General features: G+C 43.9%; 1 protein-coding gene across 2 annotated transcripts in view; it reads left to right on the top strand.

Moving 5' to 3' along the window:
• Positions 1–19531, top strand: part of rgl1 (ral guanine nucleotide dissociation stimulator-like 1) — a 47564-nt gene extending 28033 nt beyond the window's left edge. The window contains exons 1-17 of one of the 2 annotated variants that reach the window (XM_021603920.3): positions 1083–1372; positions 3459–3569; positions 6588–6796; positions 7106–7180; positions 7373–7566; positions 12747–12880; positions 13378–13697; positions 13811–13895; positions 14006–14095; positions 14235–14321; positions 14544–14576; positions 14691–14812; positions 14948–15037; positions 15284–15470; positions 15681–15929; positions 16049–16163; positions 16237–19531. In XM_021603920.3, coding sequence (XP_021459595.1) covers positions 1328–1372; positions 3459–3569; positions 6588–6796; positions 7106–7180; positions 7373–7566; positions 12747–12880; positions 13378–13697; positions 13811–13895; positions 14006–14095; positions 14235–14321; positions 14544–14576; positions 14691–14812; positions 14948–15037; positions 15284–15470; positions 15681–15929; positions 16049–16163; positions 16237–16424 — 2334 coding nt within the window. In that variant the 5' untranslated portion in view covers positions 1083–1327 and the 3' untranslated portion in view covers positions 16425–19531. Of the gene's footprint in view, positions 1–1082; positions 1373–3458; positions 3570–6587; positions 6797–7105; positions 7181–7372; positions 7567–12746; positions 12881–13377; positions 13698–13810; positions 13896–14005; positions 14096–14234; positions 14322–14543; positions 14577–14690; positions 14813–14947; positions 15038–15283; positions 15471–15680; positions 15930–16048; positions 16164–16236 lie in introns of those variants that run through there. The other variant, XM_021603919.3, reaches the window with a different exon arrangement.
• Positions 19532–19582: the final 51 nt, after the last annotated feature.

Raw genomic sequence — 19582 nt, 5'->3', positions numbered from 1 at the left:
GAGTCCTCCAGATCAGAGGCAGTAGAGATGACCAGGGATGTTCTCTGTTTAGTGAGTCCTCCAGATCAGAGGCAGTAAGGACGACCAGGGATGTTCTCTGTTTAGTGAGTCCTCCAGATCAGAGGCAGGGGATGACCAGGGATGTTCTCTGTTTAGTGAGTCCTCCAGATCAGAGGCAGTAGGGATGACCAGGGATGTTCTCTTGATGTGCATGTATTGGACCATTCTTTTGATTGTCTCGGAAAATGTATGGAGTAAAAAGTACATAATTTTCTTTAGGAATGTAGTGGAGTAAAAAGTACATCATTTTCTTTAGGAATGTAGTGGAGTAAAAGTAAAAATTGTCAAAAATATAAATAGTAAAGTACAGATATCCAAAAAAACGACTTAAGTAGTACTTTAAAGTGTTTTTACTAAAGTACTTTACACCACTGGTGGTTGACTATGTGTACAAATACATAAACAGTGGAACAGTTGTTGACTATTCTCACACACATACCCTATTCACATAAACAATACACAATCGTGATTGCATCTCCAGCCTTCTTGTATTGTCTCACTGGAACAAGGACTATCTGGCTTAAAGGGTCAATCCTTAGTTGAAACAATAACAAAGCGTACCCCGCCTCTGTTTTGGTTAAAAGCTAAAGGGTGGGCCTGGAGAAATGTAACCACTCAAATTCATGGACAGAGCTAGGACTTGACCATCCAAGATATAAAAATTATAGTTTCAAGCATGTTTTGGGGGTATATAGCGTTTATTTACAATGTTTACAAACACTGGAGTAAAAAAAGCTTATATTTGGGGTTCTGATGGGGTTTGACAGTTGAACTAAGCTTATGAGGCAATTATAAATTATGTTATTCAATAATCAATATGTACATATTATTAATGAATGTCCAAAAATGGATGAAGGAACTTCAGATTGCCCTTTAAACTTTACACACAAGCATGTATGCGTAATATCAACGAAAATCTCGACGGGCACTAAAATATTATCTTAAATTTACAGATTGTATCTTTCACATAATGTTCTCCCTGAAAATTCAAAATCTAAAGAAAATGGTAACGGGAGGGGTTATTGTGAGGACCGCGAGTGCGGTGGGCGGAGCTCAGCCATTCAACAGGGGACTGAGGAAGAAGGGAGATTGAAAGAGAGGAGGAGGATTTGAGAGAGGGGGACAACACAGACAAGAGAGCTGTGACGGATTGTGTAGTGAAGAAAATATTTTACAGAGCAGGACCGCACCGTATGTCGCTGTGGACTGGAAACATTTATTGCCTGGGTTGACTGTTTATACCATGTTCTGATGCAGTCCCCGGATCATGAGAGAAGCGCTGACCATGAGATTCGCCTGGAAAGCTAAGATGGTAAAAAAAAAAAAAAAGTTCCACTGTTTCCGTGCTGCAGACTGTTGCTTTTGTGGGTTGAGAGTCAGCTTTCAGAGCGGCTGGAGAGGGAGGGGGTATGCTTGGGAAAGTAGCGAATAAAGGAAAGAAAGCGGGGGGGTGGCGGGCGATGAATTTGAACATTGATTTTTAATTGTTTTCTCTCCCACAACGCTCTCGTGGTGCACTTTAAATGGTCTGTATCGCCTGCGCGTAAACATTTTGCGTAAAGACGCGGCCGCGCTATGGAAATGTAACTAGTGTCCGAATATATATGATACCATTCGTTTTTCCCCATAGAAATGAAAAACTTTTGTCTCTGAGCGGAGAGTGAAATGGTAGAACAATTGCCTTGGCCCTGGGGCGTGAGCTCCTTTCACGGGTCCCTGCAGCTGCGTCTGGAGCAAGCACAAAGCCTACGGATCAGCCCAAAGACTTGACACCGTTGTTGTTATCTTGAGCGTATTGTTTTCACTTGGCTCAACACCCGTGTTCTGTGATGTCAGCAGAAGCGGGTCGGAGACAGACTACTGTTATTTGCCCGAGCAAATAGTCTATTCTGTAGTCGGCATCCTTCTCCGCTGAATTGGAGCATCCTTCCAAACTGAAGGCTGTTCAGCAATTATGAAATTGGAGTTAGTAAACAAGCCATCTTCTGTTTATATCCTGGGGTCATTTATATGCCATGTAGTCTCTAAACTCATTCCTATTCAGAACCGTGTTTATCTCAGCTTTTGTATTATAGGCCTATTAGATGACAACAGAGCTAAAATGTCCCCTGTGACAGAATAACTTGTTTGGTCTCTCTTTTTATAACTCCCGCCCGAGGCCTTTGGTACACCATAAGCCCCAACTTGGTCCACAAAGCAGGCAGGCCTTTAAACCCCAGTCTGAAAAACATTTATGCCTGGCACAAAGAGCAGGCTCTGTGCAGACTGTGGACTCAGCAGGCTGGGCCACAGAGCAGAAATACCTCCTGCTATTGTTTTGGAGTGGACTGGACTGCATAACTCACTGAGTGAAGTATTTATCTCGCAGGCAGAGCGGCAGCACTGTACAGGAAACGGATGGAAAATACAGACCTTCTGGCCTGTTTTATCTCCTGCACTCGGTTACTCCTCTGTGGCACACTTTCTCTCTCTCCACCAGAGCCCATTGCCACCACACACTGTTTATTAGTGCCTGACTGTGATTGTTTGGGGTGGGTTCCCTGCATGGCCCTCTGTGCTGTGTTTTTGTTAGAACCCAAACATCTACCCACAACAGTCCCGGGCTAAGTGCCACTGGCCTTAAGAGCTGGCATTTTAAGCCTGTTAACGGCTAGCTGTAACCTTTGACTCTAGCTGCCACCACTCTGTCTGGGGAGGGAGTGGACTTTGCCATTGTCCTGTTATGGCAGTGGTGGAAAGTGAGAGTTTGGACTTGCTGGAGTGCTTCTGTCCTCTAAACAGCTCCTCTTTATGGGATTGAAATTAGCTCTGGTCACTGTTACACTGCATGTGGCTGCCTTCCTCCTTGACTGGGCAGATTTTTGATTTGAGTGAACTGCAAAGCTGAGAGGCAATATGTTGCCAATATGGATTCAGAGCCAGAGAGTAGACTATATTGTGTGTGTGTGTGGAGCAGTGAGCAGGACATGTACTATATTTCCACCAGTTCCAGGCTCTGGGAGGGAGGTTTCAGGTTGAGCCAGTCTCAGACAGGCAGGGGATTTTTGATTGTCTTTAGTCTACAGACAGTTCTTAGCTTTAGCTCTCATCTCCTGCGCTCCAGTGGCCCGCTCCAGCTCTGACCTCAGCTCTCAGAGAGGGTGAAAGGTATGGCGGTGAGGGAGACAGGCTCTCCTACTCAGTGGCACTCTGCTCAGTATGGGTTTCATTCTCTATCTCTTTCACGCTGTCCTTGAGTCACAACAAAATTACTCCTCTTTTGTTTCTAGACACACTTCACATATTTTTTAAATGTGATACATTTTACTACAGTTTTGGTTTGTTCAGCTTTGTTGTGGTCCTGTGTTCTAGAAGATGGTTTGTCTGTGTGTCAACAGCTCATTATGTCTCTCCCACAGAGCTCGGTGCAGGACTGGGGGGAGGAAGTGGAGGAGGGAGCAATATACAACGTGACACTGAAGAGGGTCCAGATTCAGCAGGCTGCCAACAAGGGAGCAAGATGGCTGGGGGTGAGTGGACCACTGCTCTTTCACTACAACACACTGGTTGAAAGCACGCAAACTTGTGAGAGACTTTATCAGGCTCAAACAATAACCCTGATCAATGCATTATATCTATAGACAGATTGAATCTTTCCATTGGAGAATTGATGATATAATCACTAGTTAACATGGCAACATTGGACAGATTGAATCACTTTGCAATTAGATAAGTCTATAGTTCTTTGAAAGGAGAGGGGTACAATAAGTAGTTTTGTGGATAGAGCTTGTCTGTTTCATTGTAAGATATGCAGTAGTGTCAATTTGCAATCACAGGGTGTTTTAACATTTAAACTGTTGAATTCTCCCATTTTTGCCAACACCCTGCGCAGGCCATATAAAAACTTTTACACAAATAGCCTACTCAACTGTTTGTCAAAGTCATGTGATTTCCTGATTTGCCAGTTCCATAGAGAGAGAGTACTCTAGTGCCCAAAAGCCTGTTTTAGCACTGGCAGCGCCATTGAGGACTTTTACAATTTTGAAGTAGTCAACTGGGAGGGACTTCCTATGGGTTAAGGAAGAATCACAAAATTCCATCCATATCGTCAAGAGGGATCAGCCAATGAATTATACTCATGAATTATAGTCAATTATACTCACATTCCATAACTGCAGGTGGCAGTCAAATGCCAGACCTTGGCTTTATACCTGTTCAAACAGCACATTCCAGGTGGCAGTATGCACCCTTTCAGTTTGTTTACCAACTCATAGAAGTAGCAGCAGAATAAGAAAATGTACTACTTCAAAATGGAGATGGCCACTATGGCACTGCCCATGCTCGTACAGATGCCACAATGAGACGGGTGCAATGGAGCGTCCTCTGATGATCTCGGTCTGGTTCTAATTAGGTCATTCCATGTCATTTCAGCAAGCCTTGACACCCACCGTCTGATTTATTCTGAAATTGTTTCTGTAGTTCGATAAGATAAGCATTCCGGAAACATTGTTTTGTTGAAATATAATTTGATCTCTGATAAAATTAAGCTAATTGATTGCACCTAAATTGTCCATTTTAATTTATAGGATTAATGTAATATTCAATAATTATAGTACCTAACATCTGATTTGGACCAAACCTTTTTCTAACAATGACTAAGACATGAGGAATCCAAAGAAGTGGTCAAAAGCCATCCACGGACATCCAACACCCCACACCAATCTCACCCCAACAACAAGTGTATATAGTATCAGTCCTCTGTTTGATGACTAGTATGGAGCTCAGAGTATTGTTTATTGTTTTTTTTCATCCTATGTAATGTATTCTCAGTGAACTTGTCCCCCCCCACCTGGTCAGACAAATGAGTCATTTAAAGTCACTGTTTAAAATGCAAACTTTTTTGCATTTTTTGTCACAAATTCAATGCAAGTCAATGGTACTTAATGCTAGCATTTTCTTGCAAATCATCCTAAAGTATCTAGAAATTGATTGTGTAACTCAAGGATATTACTTATAGATTTTTTTGGGATAAGAAGTGCGGAAATGCTAATATAGTTACCATTGACTTGCATTGGATTTGTGCCACAAATGCCAAAAAGCATTTTAAATTGTGGCCAGGTAAACAAACCCAAAGCATGGGTTGCTGTCATACCTGGCCCATAGACTGCTTACAGGGTAAGAAAAAGAAGAAGAAAAAAAAATGAATGTTGTGATTTGGGTGAACTATCCCTTTAACAATGGGGGATTCTTTAAAAAAATGTCTAATGGCAAGAACAGTGCCATCTAGTGGTCAGAACCTGGTATTATCAGGATGTAGGATGGGACATACACCCAACAACTTCAATTACTAATTTCTCTGAACAGGGGAAAGAAACCATCACCAAATTCACTGAGAAATCATGACATAGGATTAAGAAACAATACTCTGAGCTGCAGCGGCATACTACTTGTCAAACATAGAGAATTGATCCAATACACTCGTTGTTGGTGTGTCTGTGGATGGTTATTGACCACTTTTTTGGAGTCCTCATGTCTTACACATTGTTAGAAAAAAGTTAGGTCCAAATAGGATGTTGGGTACTATAATTGTTGAATATTGAATGTTATATGAATCCTAGAAATGAAAATGGTCAATTTGTGTGCAATCAATCAGCTTAATTTCTCAGGGGAAAAAATTATAGATATATATTTTTTTTGCAGGAATGCTAATCTTATCTGTTTCTAACAACCGAAACGATTTCAGAACAATCTGAGATGGTGTGTGTTGAAATCGTCTTTCTTGTGCTTTTTGAAGTGGAACGACCCAACTGCCACCATAATTCTTCTTTCCCTGCATGTTGCATCCTGTTAAAGCAAAGCATATGGATGAGAACAACTACCCCACATTATCATATGGCAGTATACATTTGGAGTGCTTGTTTATTGTAGCCCCTGAGTGGGAGGGAGTGGGAGTTCTGTATATGTGACTGTATGAGTAAGCTAGTGAAAACAAGACGATTGTCTGTTCTGTTGATTGTGTCTTGGTTGTTGGTGATTGTAATCCCTTCATTTCTTTAGTGGAAAAGCAAGATAATGTAAACAGCGAGCCACAGTGCCACACTGGTGCTTTGTTTACTGTTGTGGCACTGCCCATAGAGTGCTATCTGAAGAAATGCTATACAAATGTGAATGTATGTGTTTGGTACTTGACAGTCAGTACATTTGTGGTGAGATTTTTGCCAGAGAGCAGTACTGACTTTGAGAGTGGAGAGCTACTGTGAGTTGGACTGAGTCTGCTGTCCTCTTTGCCTCCCTCTCAGCCAGAGGACAGGGTGGAGGAGGGGTGCTCCACTGTGATTAGAAGCAGATTGGAGAGTTTCCTGTTTTAGTGTGCTAGCAGCACCAAATATCTCTCTCCTCTCTTCTAATTGTTCTCCCAGCAGACACAATACTCGGACACATCTGCTTAAGAATTAAATATAGGGTACCTTTGTCTCAACACCTCTCTCTCCCTCCATTTCTCTCCCCGTTCTAATATCCTTGGTTCTTTCAATCTTGTCTGATCACAGGCTGAGGGGGACCGGCTGCCCCCTGGCCACACAGTGAGCCAGCTGGAAACCTGTAAGATCCGGAGTATCCGTGCAGGAACGCTGGAACGGCTGGTGGAGACCCTGTTGACGGCGTTCGGGGACAATGACCTCACTTACACCAGCATCTTCCTGTCCACGTACCGCGCCTTCGCCAGCACACACACCGTGCTGCAGCTGCTGTTGGACAAGTACGTCTGGGTCTGGGGGCTGTAGTGTACAGCAGAGGCTGGCAACTCCTGGTCCTAGTGGGCCCAAGTGTGTTCAGGCTTTTCTCCCAGCCATAGTGCTATAAGACCTGGTTCAAAATAATTTAGCTAATCAACATGATTTTTATGAGGTCAATTTTATGTATAAGTGTTGGGCTGTGACACACTGTGACTGAAGAACACTGCCGCTCTACATTGAGAGGCTAAGGAAACCTATTGGTCTCACTTCTTTTACAGACTGATGGTAGACATTGATGCTGAAATGTTATTTTATCTTGTTCTTTTTCTCAGATATGGAATTCCAGAGGATAGTGAAGGACCGATGGAGCGATGTAGACCCTCTGAAACCAAAGGAGCCGTTCGAACGTACGATTTCTCAACATCTCCTGCTTTCTTAGTCTGTCTGTCTTTAATTGCTTTCCATATGGATTCAAGCCAAGTTGCTGCTGGGTTGTTACTGTGTAGCTCCTCAGTCTGCCTTTCCCTCTGTCAGCAGAAGCTTGCTCCCAGCAGGCTTCCTTGACTTTATCTCTGCCCCCCTTCCCTCCTCACCCTCAGTGCCCTGGCCTCCATCCTTCGAGTCTGGCTGGACCAGTGTCCAGAGGACTTCCAGGAGCCTCCATCTTACCCCTGCCTCCACAGAGTCATGGCCTATCTACAGAGGGCCCTGCCTGGATCGGAGCCCATTCGTAGAGCCCAGAGTCTATTGGGGCAGCTACAAGCCGAGGCCAGTCTGGATCCAGACTCCGAGGGTGGGTGAACAGTCTAAGATATCTAGTTAATTAGTACTCTATCCTCCCTCAATTCTTTAGTCTTTTTTTCTATGTCTCTATCCCTCTCCCCATCTCTTTCTCTCCATTGGGTGTGTGTGAGACACATTTGCCCCTCTTCACACGCCACACCTTATTTCTCATGCATTTAAAAAAGTAGGATTGCTGCTTTCATTTTCTGATTTAATACAGTGCCTGTTCCGTGCGTTAACTTTTCAATTGTGCCTCCAAATCGGCATTTCCCATGATGCCAAGCAAAGAGGCACTGAGTTTGAAGGTAGGCCTTGAAATACATCCACAGGTACATCTCCAATTGACTCAAATGATGTCAATTAGCCTATCAGAAGCTTCTAAAGGCATGACATCATTTTTTGGAATTTTCCAAGCTGTTTAAAGGCACTTAGTGTATGTCAACTTCTGACCCACTGGAATTGTGATAGTGAATTATAAGTTAAATAATCTGTCTGTAAACAATTGTTGGAAAAATGGCTTGTGTCATGCACAAAGTAGATGTCCTAACCGACTTGCCAGAACTATAGTTTGTTAACAAGAAATGTGTGGAGTTGTTGAAAAACAAAGTTTTTATGACTCCAACCTAAGTGTATGTAAACTTCCGACTTCAACTGTATATCATAAGCGTTGTAGCTGCAGCACCTTCACCCGGGAGATCCATCATTTTCCTACCTCCACATTGTGAACCGCAGTAGATTGACGCCTGTGATTAGTTTAGTAAGGGTCCAGGACCAAGGCGAATGGATGCCCGTTGGTAAAAAAAAAAAAATTCCCTCACAATTAGCGTGGAGCAGCATTTCTATGGGAGCACCACGGCAGACTGGACTGGCACTTTTGTTCTCCGCTGATCAAAGTTGGGGAACAACATTTTCAGAAGAGTAGCACGGCAACTGTTTTCTACGCATAATTGTCAACAAGTGAATTTTCTGTCACTCCTGTCGCAGAATGCTTTTGACAGCATGTGATAATATAGCCTAGCCTACTATAGTGATTGAATCCACCACTTGCATGAGCGCAGATCCATATGCTACATTATTTACTTTGTTTGGCTGCAACAACGAAAAGGCAGCGTTCAGCAGGAATCTTGGTAAGGTGACTTGATTTGTATGTATTATAAACATTATTTTGCACAAACAAATTGTGAACCCAAATGTGTTTATGATTGTTGTGGGGGGACAACAATACATTGAAAGATAATTTGGGTTTGGTGTAGGGGCAGATTTAAGCCATGTCCTCTTGTCTTCAGGATATTTGAATCTCTGTTTTTAATTTATTTTGTATTTTACAATAGCTGCTGTAAGTCATTAGAACAATTGCCATCCCCTACAATGGGCTAAAAAAGGAAAATGTGCTATGTTGAAATGCCCCTTGCCTCAAATATTCTGTTTTGTCATTTTAGTATTGTGCCCAAGATGGTAGACACAAATGGAAAATATCTTGCCTAATGTAGAGTAAGATGATGGCAATGTTTTGCAAATCAGCCTCAAAACACCTGAAGATTGATATTCATGAGATTTTTCTTGAATGTGGGCTACTGTGCAGAAATCAAAGGAAGTCACATTAATATATTGAAACCCCCAGATCAGGGGTGGCCAACCCTTTTGGAGTGCTACTTCTAGGCAGGATTTTCTACGGTCCTATTTTAAAGGGATAGTTCACACAAATGAATTACATATTTACATGTTTGTTTCTTAGGGACAAGGAGAGTCTGCAATCCATCCTATGGTTAGCCACTGCCACCAACCATTAATATTAGCTCTTTTTCTTTGTATTTCCACCCCTTTTTTCTCCCCAATTTCATGGTATCCAATTGGTAGTTACAGTCTTGTCTCATCGCTGCAACTCCCGTACAGACTTGGGAGAGGCGAAGGTCGAGAGCCATGCGTCCTCCGAAACACAACCCAAACACGCCGCACTCCTTCTTGACACAAGCCAGCCACACCAATGTGTCGGAGGAAACACACTACACCTGGCGACTGTGTCAGCGTGCACGGAGCCCGCCACAGGAGTCACTAGTGCGCGATGAGACAAGGATAACCCTGCCGTCCTAACCCGGACGACGCTGGGCCAATTGTGCGCCGCCCTATGGGACTCCCGGTCGTGGCTGGCTGCGACAGAGCCTGGACTTGAACCCAGAATCTCTAGTGGCACAGCTAGCACTGCGATGCAGTGCCTTAGACCACTGCGCCACTCAGGAGGCTAATATTAGCATTTTCTAACCAAAAACCAATGTAATTCAATGTTACCTAGCTAGCATACTCTAAATTTCGTGCCCAAATAATTTCAGAGTAACTTCAAACCAAGTCATTTTGAGTGTGTATTTGCGGACTACAGGAAAAGGAGGGTCAAGCATGCCCCCATTCTCATCGACGGGGCTGTAGTGGAGAAGGTCAAGAGCTTCAAGTTCCTTGGTGTCACATCAACAACAAACTATCATGGTGCAAACACGCCAAGACAGTCTTGAAGCAGGCACGACAACCCCTATTCCTCCTCAGGACACAGAAAAGATTTGTCATGGCTCCTCAGATACTCAAAGTTCTACAGCTGCACCATCGAGAGCATTCTGACTGGTTGCATCACCGCCTGGTATGGCAACTGCTCAACATCTGACCGGAAGGCGCTACAAAAGGTATTGCTTACGTCTCAGTACATCACTGGGGCCAAGCTTCCTGCCATCCAGGACCTTTATACCAGGCGGTGTCAGAGGAAGGCACTAAAAATTGCCAAAGACTCCAACCACACTAGTCATAGACTGTTCTCTCTGCTACTGCATGGCAAGCAGTACCAGAGCGCCAAGTCTAGGGCAAAAAGGCTCCTTAACGGCTTCTACTCCCAAGCCATAAGACTACTTGACAGCTAATCAAATGGTTACCCGGGTCTATTTGCCTTTTTTGTTTTGTTTTTTTATGCTGCTGCTACTTGCTGTTTATTATCTATGCATAGTCATTTTACCTCTACCGACATGTACATCAACGCGGCAAAAAATAAACGTCCCTTTTTCAGGACTGTGTCTTTCAAAGATAATTTGTAAAAACTCAACTTCACAGATCTTCATTGTAAAGGGTTTAAACACTGTTTCCCATGCTTGTTCAATGAACCATAAACAATGAGCATGCACCTGTGGAACGCTCATTAAGACACTAACAGCTAACAGCTTAAGCAATTAAGGTCACAGTTATGAAAACTTAGGACACTAAAGAGGCCTTTCTACTGACTCTGAAAAACACCAAAAGAAAGAAGCCCTGGGTCCCTGCTCATTTGTGTGAATTTGCCTTAAACATGCTGCAAGGAGGCATGAGGACTGCAGATGTGGCCAGGGCAATAAATTGCAATGTCCGTACTGTGAGACGCCTAAGACAGCGCTACAGGGAGACAACTAATTGTCCTCGCAGTGGCAGACCACATGTAACACCTGCACAGGATCGGTATATCCCAACATCACACCTGCGGGACAGTACAGGATGGTACAGAGGATGTACAGGATGGCAACAACAACTGCCTGAGTTACACCAGGCGCACAATCCCTCCATCAGTTCTCAGACTGTCTCAAATCAAATCAGGACCTTTTGCCAGTCCTGTCTGGTCCAGTGACGGGGAGTTTGTGCCCATAAGCGACGTTGTTGCCAGTGATGTAAGGCAGGTCCTCACCAGACAACAGGCCTCCACCACTCAGTCCAGCCTCTCTCAGCCTATTGCAGACAGTCTGAGCACTGATGGAGGGATTGTGCGCCTGGTCAAAATTTGATTTGATTTGATTTTGACCAGGCGCACAATCCCTCCATCAGTGCTCAGACTGTCTGCAATAGGCTGAGAGAGGCTGGACTGAGTGGTGGAGGCCTGTTGTCTGGTGAGGACCTGCCTTACATCACTGGCAACAACGTCGCTTATGGGCACAAACTCACCGTCACTGGACCAGACAGGACTGGCAAAAAGTGCTCTTCGCTGATGAGTCGTGGTTTTGTCTCACCAGGGGTGATGGACGGAATCGCTTTTATCGTGGAAGGAATGAGCGCTACACTGAGGCCTGTACTCTGGAGCGGGATCGATTTGGAGGTGGAGGGTCCGTCATGGTCTGGGGCGGTGTGTCACAGCATCATCGGACTGAGCTTGTTGTCCTTGCAGGCAATCTCATCGCTGTGTGTTACAGGGAAGACAACCTCCTCCCTCATGTGGTACCCTTCCTGCACGCTCATCCTGACATGACCCTCCAGCATTGCAATGCCACCAGCCATACTGCTCGTTCTGTGCCTGATTTCCTGCAAGACAGGAATGTCAGTGTTCTGCCATGGCCGGCGAAGAGCCCGTATCTCAATATCATTGAGCACGCCTGGGACCTGTTGGATCGGAGGGGGAGGGCCAGGGTGCCTTGGTGGAAGAGTGGGGTAACATCTCACAGCAAGAACTGGCAAATATGGTGCAGTCCATGAGGAGGAGGTGCACTACGATAATTAATGCAGCTTGTGGCTACTTTTGATTTTGACCCCCTCTTTGTTCAGGGACACATTATTCCACTTCTGTTAGTCACATGTCTGTGGAACTTGTTCAGTTTGTCTCAGTTGTTGAATCTTATGTTCATACAAATATTTACACATGTTAACTTTTCTGAAAATAAACGCAGTTGACAGTGAGAGGACGTTTTCTTTTTTTTGCTGAGTTTATTACCTCAATGACCTCGACTAACCTGTACCCCCGCACATTGACTCGGTACCCCCTGTGTGTGTGTGTGTATGTATGTGTGTATATGCCTCATTATTTTGTTACTTTTTATTTCCTTTATTTAGTAAATATTTTCTTAACCAACAATGCAGTTAAGAAACATAAGAGTTAAGTACTTTGCTAGTAAGCATTTCAGTCAGTTCTACACCTGTTGTATTTGGTGCATGTGACAATGATTTTGTTTCAATTTTTTTGCAAACTGTAAGAGAATCTTGAATAATAATAATGAAAACCATATATATTCCACCCTGGTCATGGGCCTAAGCCATATGTAGAAATGCAGAAAATGAACTTTAACCCAGGCTAGGGGTTTGAGCCAATGACATTCACGAAAGATTTCACGAAAGAAGATTGAACTCCAAGCTATCTTCAAAAGTTGGCAACCATGCCATCATGAATGAAATCATTAATCTGATCATTTCTCCTCTTCCTAGGTTTCTCTGGCGGTTTCCATGGCAACAGCTCCTTCTGCCTGGGTGAGGATGAGGAAGTGGAGATCGAGGTCCAGGAAGACTTCCTGTCATTTGATGCAGATTTGGTGGCCGAGCAGCTAACCTATATGGATGCGGTAAGAGAGGCTGAGGGAGGCTGGGTGGGAGTATGGGTTTCCAATGTATTTGAACAATATAGGATAAATATACATTATAAAGGAACTGTCCAGTATTACCATATTTCTATGAAATACGACCTATAAATAATTATAATACGAGTGGAGTAGTTTTCCTTTTTAAAAATGATAAGTAGGTTATAAATAAGCATTTCTGTGTTGTTAGGGTGTGTGCGGACCCCAACAAAATATTAATGCGAGTAGACCGCTGATTTGGCGAGCTCAGCCAATGAGCCAACATGACTTCATGTTCTATGAGGAAATAGCAAGCATTTTTATGATACAATTTTTTGAGGTGTGTTTAAAAAATATATATATTTTTTTGCCAATTTATGCTTTGGCCACAATATTTTTTGGTATGCGTTAGCAGAATAATCACTTTTTTTAAGTAATATTTTCACTGGACAGTTACTTTAAAATATTGAATACTAATAGTGTCATTGTTTGTCTGTTTCAAGTTGTTGTTCAAGAAGGTGGTTCCTCACCACTGTCTGGGTTCCATCTGGTCCCAGAGGGATAAGAAGCAAAACAAGCACAGTGCTTCCACCATCCGTGCCACCATCACCCAGTTCAATGCTGTGGCAGCATGTGTGGTCAGCACCATACTGCACCGACGCCAGATCCGCCCGCACCTCAGGGCACGGGTCATCCAGCGCTGGATAGACGTCGCTCAGGAGTGTCGCATGCGTAAGAACTTCTCCTCGTTGCACGCCATCGTATCTGCACTGCAGTCCAACCCACTCTACAGACTGAAGAGGGCCTGGTCCTGCGTGCACAAGTGGGTGTTTCACAAGCTGAATGCATATGAACTGATCAGTCACTCACAACTCATGTGATAGAGTTCTTATGCATTCCCAATTTAATTCTAACCTTTCTCTGTCATTTCCACAGAGACGGCATCTCTACGTTCGAGGAACTATCAGACATCTTCTCAGATCACAACAACTACCTGACCAGCCGAGAGCTGCTGATGAGGGTGAGACTGCTCTGGGAATGCCTGCATACCAGACATTGTGGATGTTGAGGAAGTGGTTAATTGATGATGAATTGATTGATTTTAGTAGTGATTTGATATTTCCCCTACAGGAGGGCACCTCTAAGTTTGCCAATCTGGAAGGCTGTGCTAAGGAGCACCAGAAACGCATTCACAAACGACTCCAGCTGCAGAAGGAAATGGTGAGCGATGGAACAAGCTACAAGCCACTATGGGTTCGCGGCCCTGTTTGTTTCCTTTTCAGGAAGGGGGTAAAAGTGAGTAGCTTAGCTGTGCTTGCTGATTGGTATGTTTTAACCTATGCTTTGTCTCTCCTCCCAGGGTGCCATGCAGGGGACGATACCTTACCTGGGCACCTTCCTGACAGACCTGACCATGCTAGATACTGCTCTACCAGACCTAGTAGAGGTGAGCCTTACTATCATCCTACTCACTCCTTCTGTTTGGGTGTAGAGACTCTGGTTGTAGAGACTTGTGTGTTGTGACCACTGTTTGCAACTAGAGCATGAGTTTCCATGAGTATGTGAGGAATTAGTTTGGCAGTTTTTAGAGAAGTCCACTGCTCTTTGTCTAGCCAGCCCAGCGTGGGATGAGAGTTCAGTCTTTCAGTGTCCTCTGTGTCTTCTGCAGGGTGGGCTCATCAACTTTGAGAAGAGACGGAGGGTGAGTGTCATTTTCAACCTGTTTCTAAACCACTAATTAGGTGATTAGGAAAAGTCATTAATGTTGGTAGTGTCAGCTCAATTGACATGATTGACATTGACCTCTCTCTTGCAGGAGTTTGAGGTGATTGCTCAGATCAAGCTGCTGCAGTCTGCGTGTAACAGCTACTGTCTGAGTGCTGACGCTGCCTTCCTGCGCTGGTTCAAGAGCCAGCCCCAGCACAGTGAGGAGGAGAGGTACAAACATCATCAATCATTCACACTATATATATATCACTAGATCAGCTCTTGCTATCCTCTCTTTCTGATTGTTTCTCAGGCTAAGTGGACTGATAGCAGTGATGTCATGATTCTTTTCGGTTTCTCTTGCAGCTATGCTATGTCTTGTGACATTGAAGGAGTGGGAGACAGCAGTCCTACTTCACCCAAACCCCGCAAGAGCATGGTCAAGAGACTTAGCCTGTAAGCACACTCTAGAGGAATTATAACATATACTGTACTTGATATTTTGATTTACAATAAATCTACCCTGAATAATATAGACATTATTGTAATGGTGTAGAATTCTACTATCAGTTGTGGAGCCTTTGCCATAATATTAAAGTTTTAACAGAATTCCATTAAATCATTGTTTATATTAGATCTATCTGACACATATTGGTCCTTTTTTGTTTTGTGATGTTTTTTTTGTTGACTTTTTTCTGTCAGACTGTTTCTGGGTGTAGACTCCTCGGCAGCGAGTTCCCCGTTGAGGGAAACACCTCGGTCGCCCCCTACTGGCAGCTCTGGGGAGAGCATGGACTCAGTAAGTGTGTCGTCTAGTGACTCCAGCCCTTCAGAAAGCGATGGCATGGCCATGACCCCTATACACACCTCCGACACTCAGCAGAACAAGGTATGGCACTAAGATACTTCACTTTTTTTGCCTTGATACATTTTTGTTGTATTTAGTTGATTGGTTTTGCACAAGCCCTATTGTTTTATTTTCTTTCTATTCTGTGTTTTGTTTACCAATGTGTGCAAATAAAGTTATAATTCTTTCCAAAAGGTTGGCAATATGAAGGTCGTATATGTGCTAATTACTGTGCTTCATCTGTCTCTCCAGTTGTCTGAGTCTTCTTCCTGTACTTCTCTCCACTCCATGGACACCACCTCATCATCAGCCAGTGTTCCAATGACCCCAGCCTCTCCCTCTCTCCCCGGGCCACCCTGCATGCACCGTCGCTCTGTCTCCCTGACACCCATGTCCCCCTCCTCCCCCCTGCCCCCGGCCTACAACACCCAGGCCCAGGACGCCTGCATCATCAGAGTCAGCCTGGAGCAGGGCAATGGCAACCTCTACAAGAGCATCCTGGTACGTCTCATGTTAAGATGTGAGATTATAAAAAATGTCTTCTAAAGGTGTTTCAGAAGTGATGATTCATCCTGATTTTGATTTAATTTTGATATTAAAATATGTTGTTTCCTCCCCAGTTGACGAGTCAGGATAAGACTCCAGCAGTGATTTCTAGAGCTGTGGCCAAACACAACCTGGAGAGTGAGCCTGGGGAGGGATATGAGCTGGTGCAGGTCATCTCTGACGAGAGAGGTACAACATTCTCCCTGACACTCTTTAGCTTCTGAGTTGTGATGATGTCACTTAAAAAAACTTCCTTTTTCAGAGCTGGTGATTCCAGACAACGCCAACGTCTTTTACGCCATGAACACCTCAGCCAATTTTGACTTCCTGCTGCGTGTGCGAGGCACCGCGGGGAGGCCGGTCCAGCTGAGAAGTCGCTGCGCCTCCACACTCCCCCGCGCCCAGCAGCGCTCCAGCCTGTCTCTGCGCCTCAGCAAGGTCACACTGTGACTCCCAGGACAGGGGCACAAGGACTGGAGGGACCACAGACTTGAGGGGGTGGGAGACTGAGAAGGAAGCATGGGGGAGTGAGTTGAAGTCAATGAGACTCTGAATACCCTATTCCCAAAACCCCTGTCCCCAATCGGACCCCCACCTCTCAGTGCCCACGTACATCCCCCAACTCCAGAAGCAGCCTGTGGCCTTCCAATCCCTGTCCCTACCACCCCCCAACCCCTATGGACTATTATGGATGTGTAGTGGGACTTCAGTGCCATATAGAATATAGATGCCTTTGGCAGAGCGAGACAGTGCCCCCCTCCCCGCAACCTTCCGCTCTCCACATGAAGAGGTTTTGCACATGCAGGAGGAGTGATTCCTGCCCTCCATCAGTATTCAGCTTTTTTTTAATCAACTCTCTTCTTTCCTGTGATGCCTGTTATGTTTCCCATTCAGAGGGAGATGGGAAGGAGAGTGAGACTGTGATGTCCAGTCCTGTTGCCTTTATTAATGATGATGAACTCCTGTGTCAGTATTAATCTGGGTGATTGATTGACAGGAGCTGTGTGATGTCACTATCTTTCTTCTTTGTTTCCTTCACCTCATTGTGTGCACTGTGTGTAACACACCGGACTGCGCTTCTAATATTCTGAGCTGTGTGACGAATACCATTATAGAGGCATTCTGATAGGTTCCTACTTGGTTTTAACAAGTCCTTTCCTTTTGAAATTGCTTAGCTGTCCTATCTCATCTGTAGGGTGTAGTGACACATAGGATGGGTCTCTATGTGAGGCCCGGATTGAGCGGCCTGCCGCGCTGATTAGCAGTCCTGATAGAGATGCACTTGTTGGTGGCTAGGTGACGTCAGGAGGTGGGAAATGGGTGGAATGAGTGACCTGCTCTTCTTCTTTTCACCTCTGCACAAAATGAAGTATAGTTTTGTTTTCCTCTGTTTTTTACAGGGCAGAAGAAAAAAGTATATGTATCAAACTTGGAGAGGGTTCCAAAGGATGATGTTCTTAAATTATATGTGAATTCAGATTGTCAGAAAGAAGACAGTGCCAGATTTGCTGTGCTTCATTTGGAATCGTGACAGAGGGACAGACTCTCACTCCAGTGCTCAGTGGGTGCACATTACATTAATGAGTACTGGGGCTTATTCAGGAGGGTGCAGGGTTAAGGTCTATCTGCTGAACACTCCGTCACTTATCATGTGCACTTGGGTGGAGTCGAATTTTTTAGACCAGCGCCGTATGGCAACATGATACCCTCGCCGGTCCATGTGTTCCTAGACCCCCGATTTTATAAACATTCACAAGGCTGCAATGGCAGAGATTTTCTTCCCATTTGTGATAAAACGAAGAACCACATTGAAAACTACCACTGTTGGCTAATTTAAAAGAAAACCAACTGCATTTTTGAATAATAGCTAAATCTAATGAAAGTTTCAGTTTGTTTTACATTACCTCATTTTGTGCCTGCCAGTTGGCTGTAGGCTAAAAACAGCAAGCTAGCCTTTCCATCTTCCCACATCTTCCCAATTTATAATTAAATAAATGCCCTGGCAAATATTCTTCTACTTGCCAGTGTAACCTACGACATTATTCCAGTTTAATCTGCTGCTTGAATGTATTCGCTCCCATATCAGCTAAAAATAGAAAGTGGTCATTTTTGCTCATGGAGAAAAAGCACATGGCTAGCAGCTGTTTTACCATTTAGAAGTAGCCTAAAATCAAGTAATTACTTCTAAACAAAATATGTTTTGTGGGGGGATTCTAATAAGGCTATAATGTTTATGGTTTGTGGGGGGATTCTAATAAGGCTATAATGTTTATGGTTTGTGGGGGGATTCTAATAAGGCTATAATGTTTATGGTTTGTGGGGGGATTCTAATAAGGCTATAATGTTTATGGTTTGTGGGGGGATTCTAATAAGGCTATAATGTTTATGGTTTGTGGGGGGATTCTAATAAGGCTATAATGTTTATGGTTTGTGGGGGGATTCTAATAAGGCTATAATGTTTATGGTTCGAACAGTCGCTGAGATTACATTTAGTTATCAATGCAAAATAGGCTACTTTAGTTCTTAGCATCAGATCACTTTTGTTTTCACGGATTTATAGCAACACTGGTGCTTATTTTTAAAGCAAATTGATAGATGTAGAGTTAATGATTTAGTGAAGAGTAAATGTTTTGCGGGAAAATTAATTCAACGTATAAGGAACTTGACTTTTTTCACCGCAACCCCACTTTTTTCTACCACTACATCAGTGTGTGAAACAGCTTTGTGCCAAAAGAGAGAGGAACAAAATCACATTTTTTGGGTTCAATTTCAACCAAGTGAGTTTGGTGGTAAAATACAGCCTCATTATCTACACAACAGTGCCCCCACCCTCACAAAAGGAATAATATGCTGCATTTCAACGTTTTTGTGGAGAAAATCCGCATAGCAAGCGACTAGGTAGGCTTACGTACTACAAGGAGCCGCCCATTTTGTGGTGAAAAATGACATTCAAGTACTGCGTTTGCGTAAACTTTCAGATGGAAATTGTCATTCGGAATAGGCAGTCATGTCTGCTCTTACAACAGTCTCAACATTGCAGCCACCTGTGCACCGAGCCACAGCCAATCACTCACTCCCAATAGTTTGAGTCACAGACGATATGAAGAAAAGAAATCACACCAGCCCACACTATGACACTAACTCAGTTCCTCCTGTGCCCAGGCCTCTACACACACTACACACACACACCTCCTACTTTAACAGAAACCCTTACTGGCTCCCACACACTGCCTAACCAGCATTAACACCATCACCCCATCGGTCACACACACACACACACTGAATGCTGTCCCTCCTGTGCCATAAATACCTATTCTCTCCTTGCACACTGTGGTTATGGTTATAACACTCGTTCGCTAATACTGACATTCTGGCCATCTCACTGAACGCAGTGTACTGATCTGTTATTGGTCATACTAAAGGCTGGGCAAGGTTTACTCTGTGGTCGATTTCCTCCTATCTTGATTCTCATTCAGCACTTGTGATTTTTCTCTCATGAACTTTGTGTACTTCTTCACTGCCAAAGAATTCTCTACCTAAATAAATTATTATCATTACTATGATTTGTCTTTTTGTTTGACCTTGAACAAAAAAGATTTCCAGAGTTG

This window comes from Oncorhynchus mykiss, chromosome 5 (assembly GCF_057628025.1).
Source record: "Oncorhynchus mykiss isolate SJ-2025 chromosome 5, ASM5762802v1, whole genome shotgun sequence".
Classification (NCBI taxonomy): Eukaryota; Metazoa; Chordata; class Actinopteri; order Salmoniformes; family Salmonidae; genus Oncorhynchus; species Oncorhynchus mykiss.
This window is presented reverse-complemented; position numbering and strand designations above follow the sequence as displayed.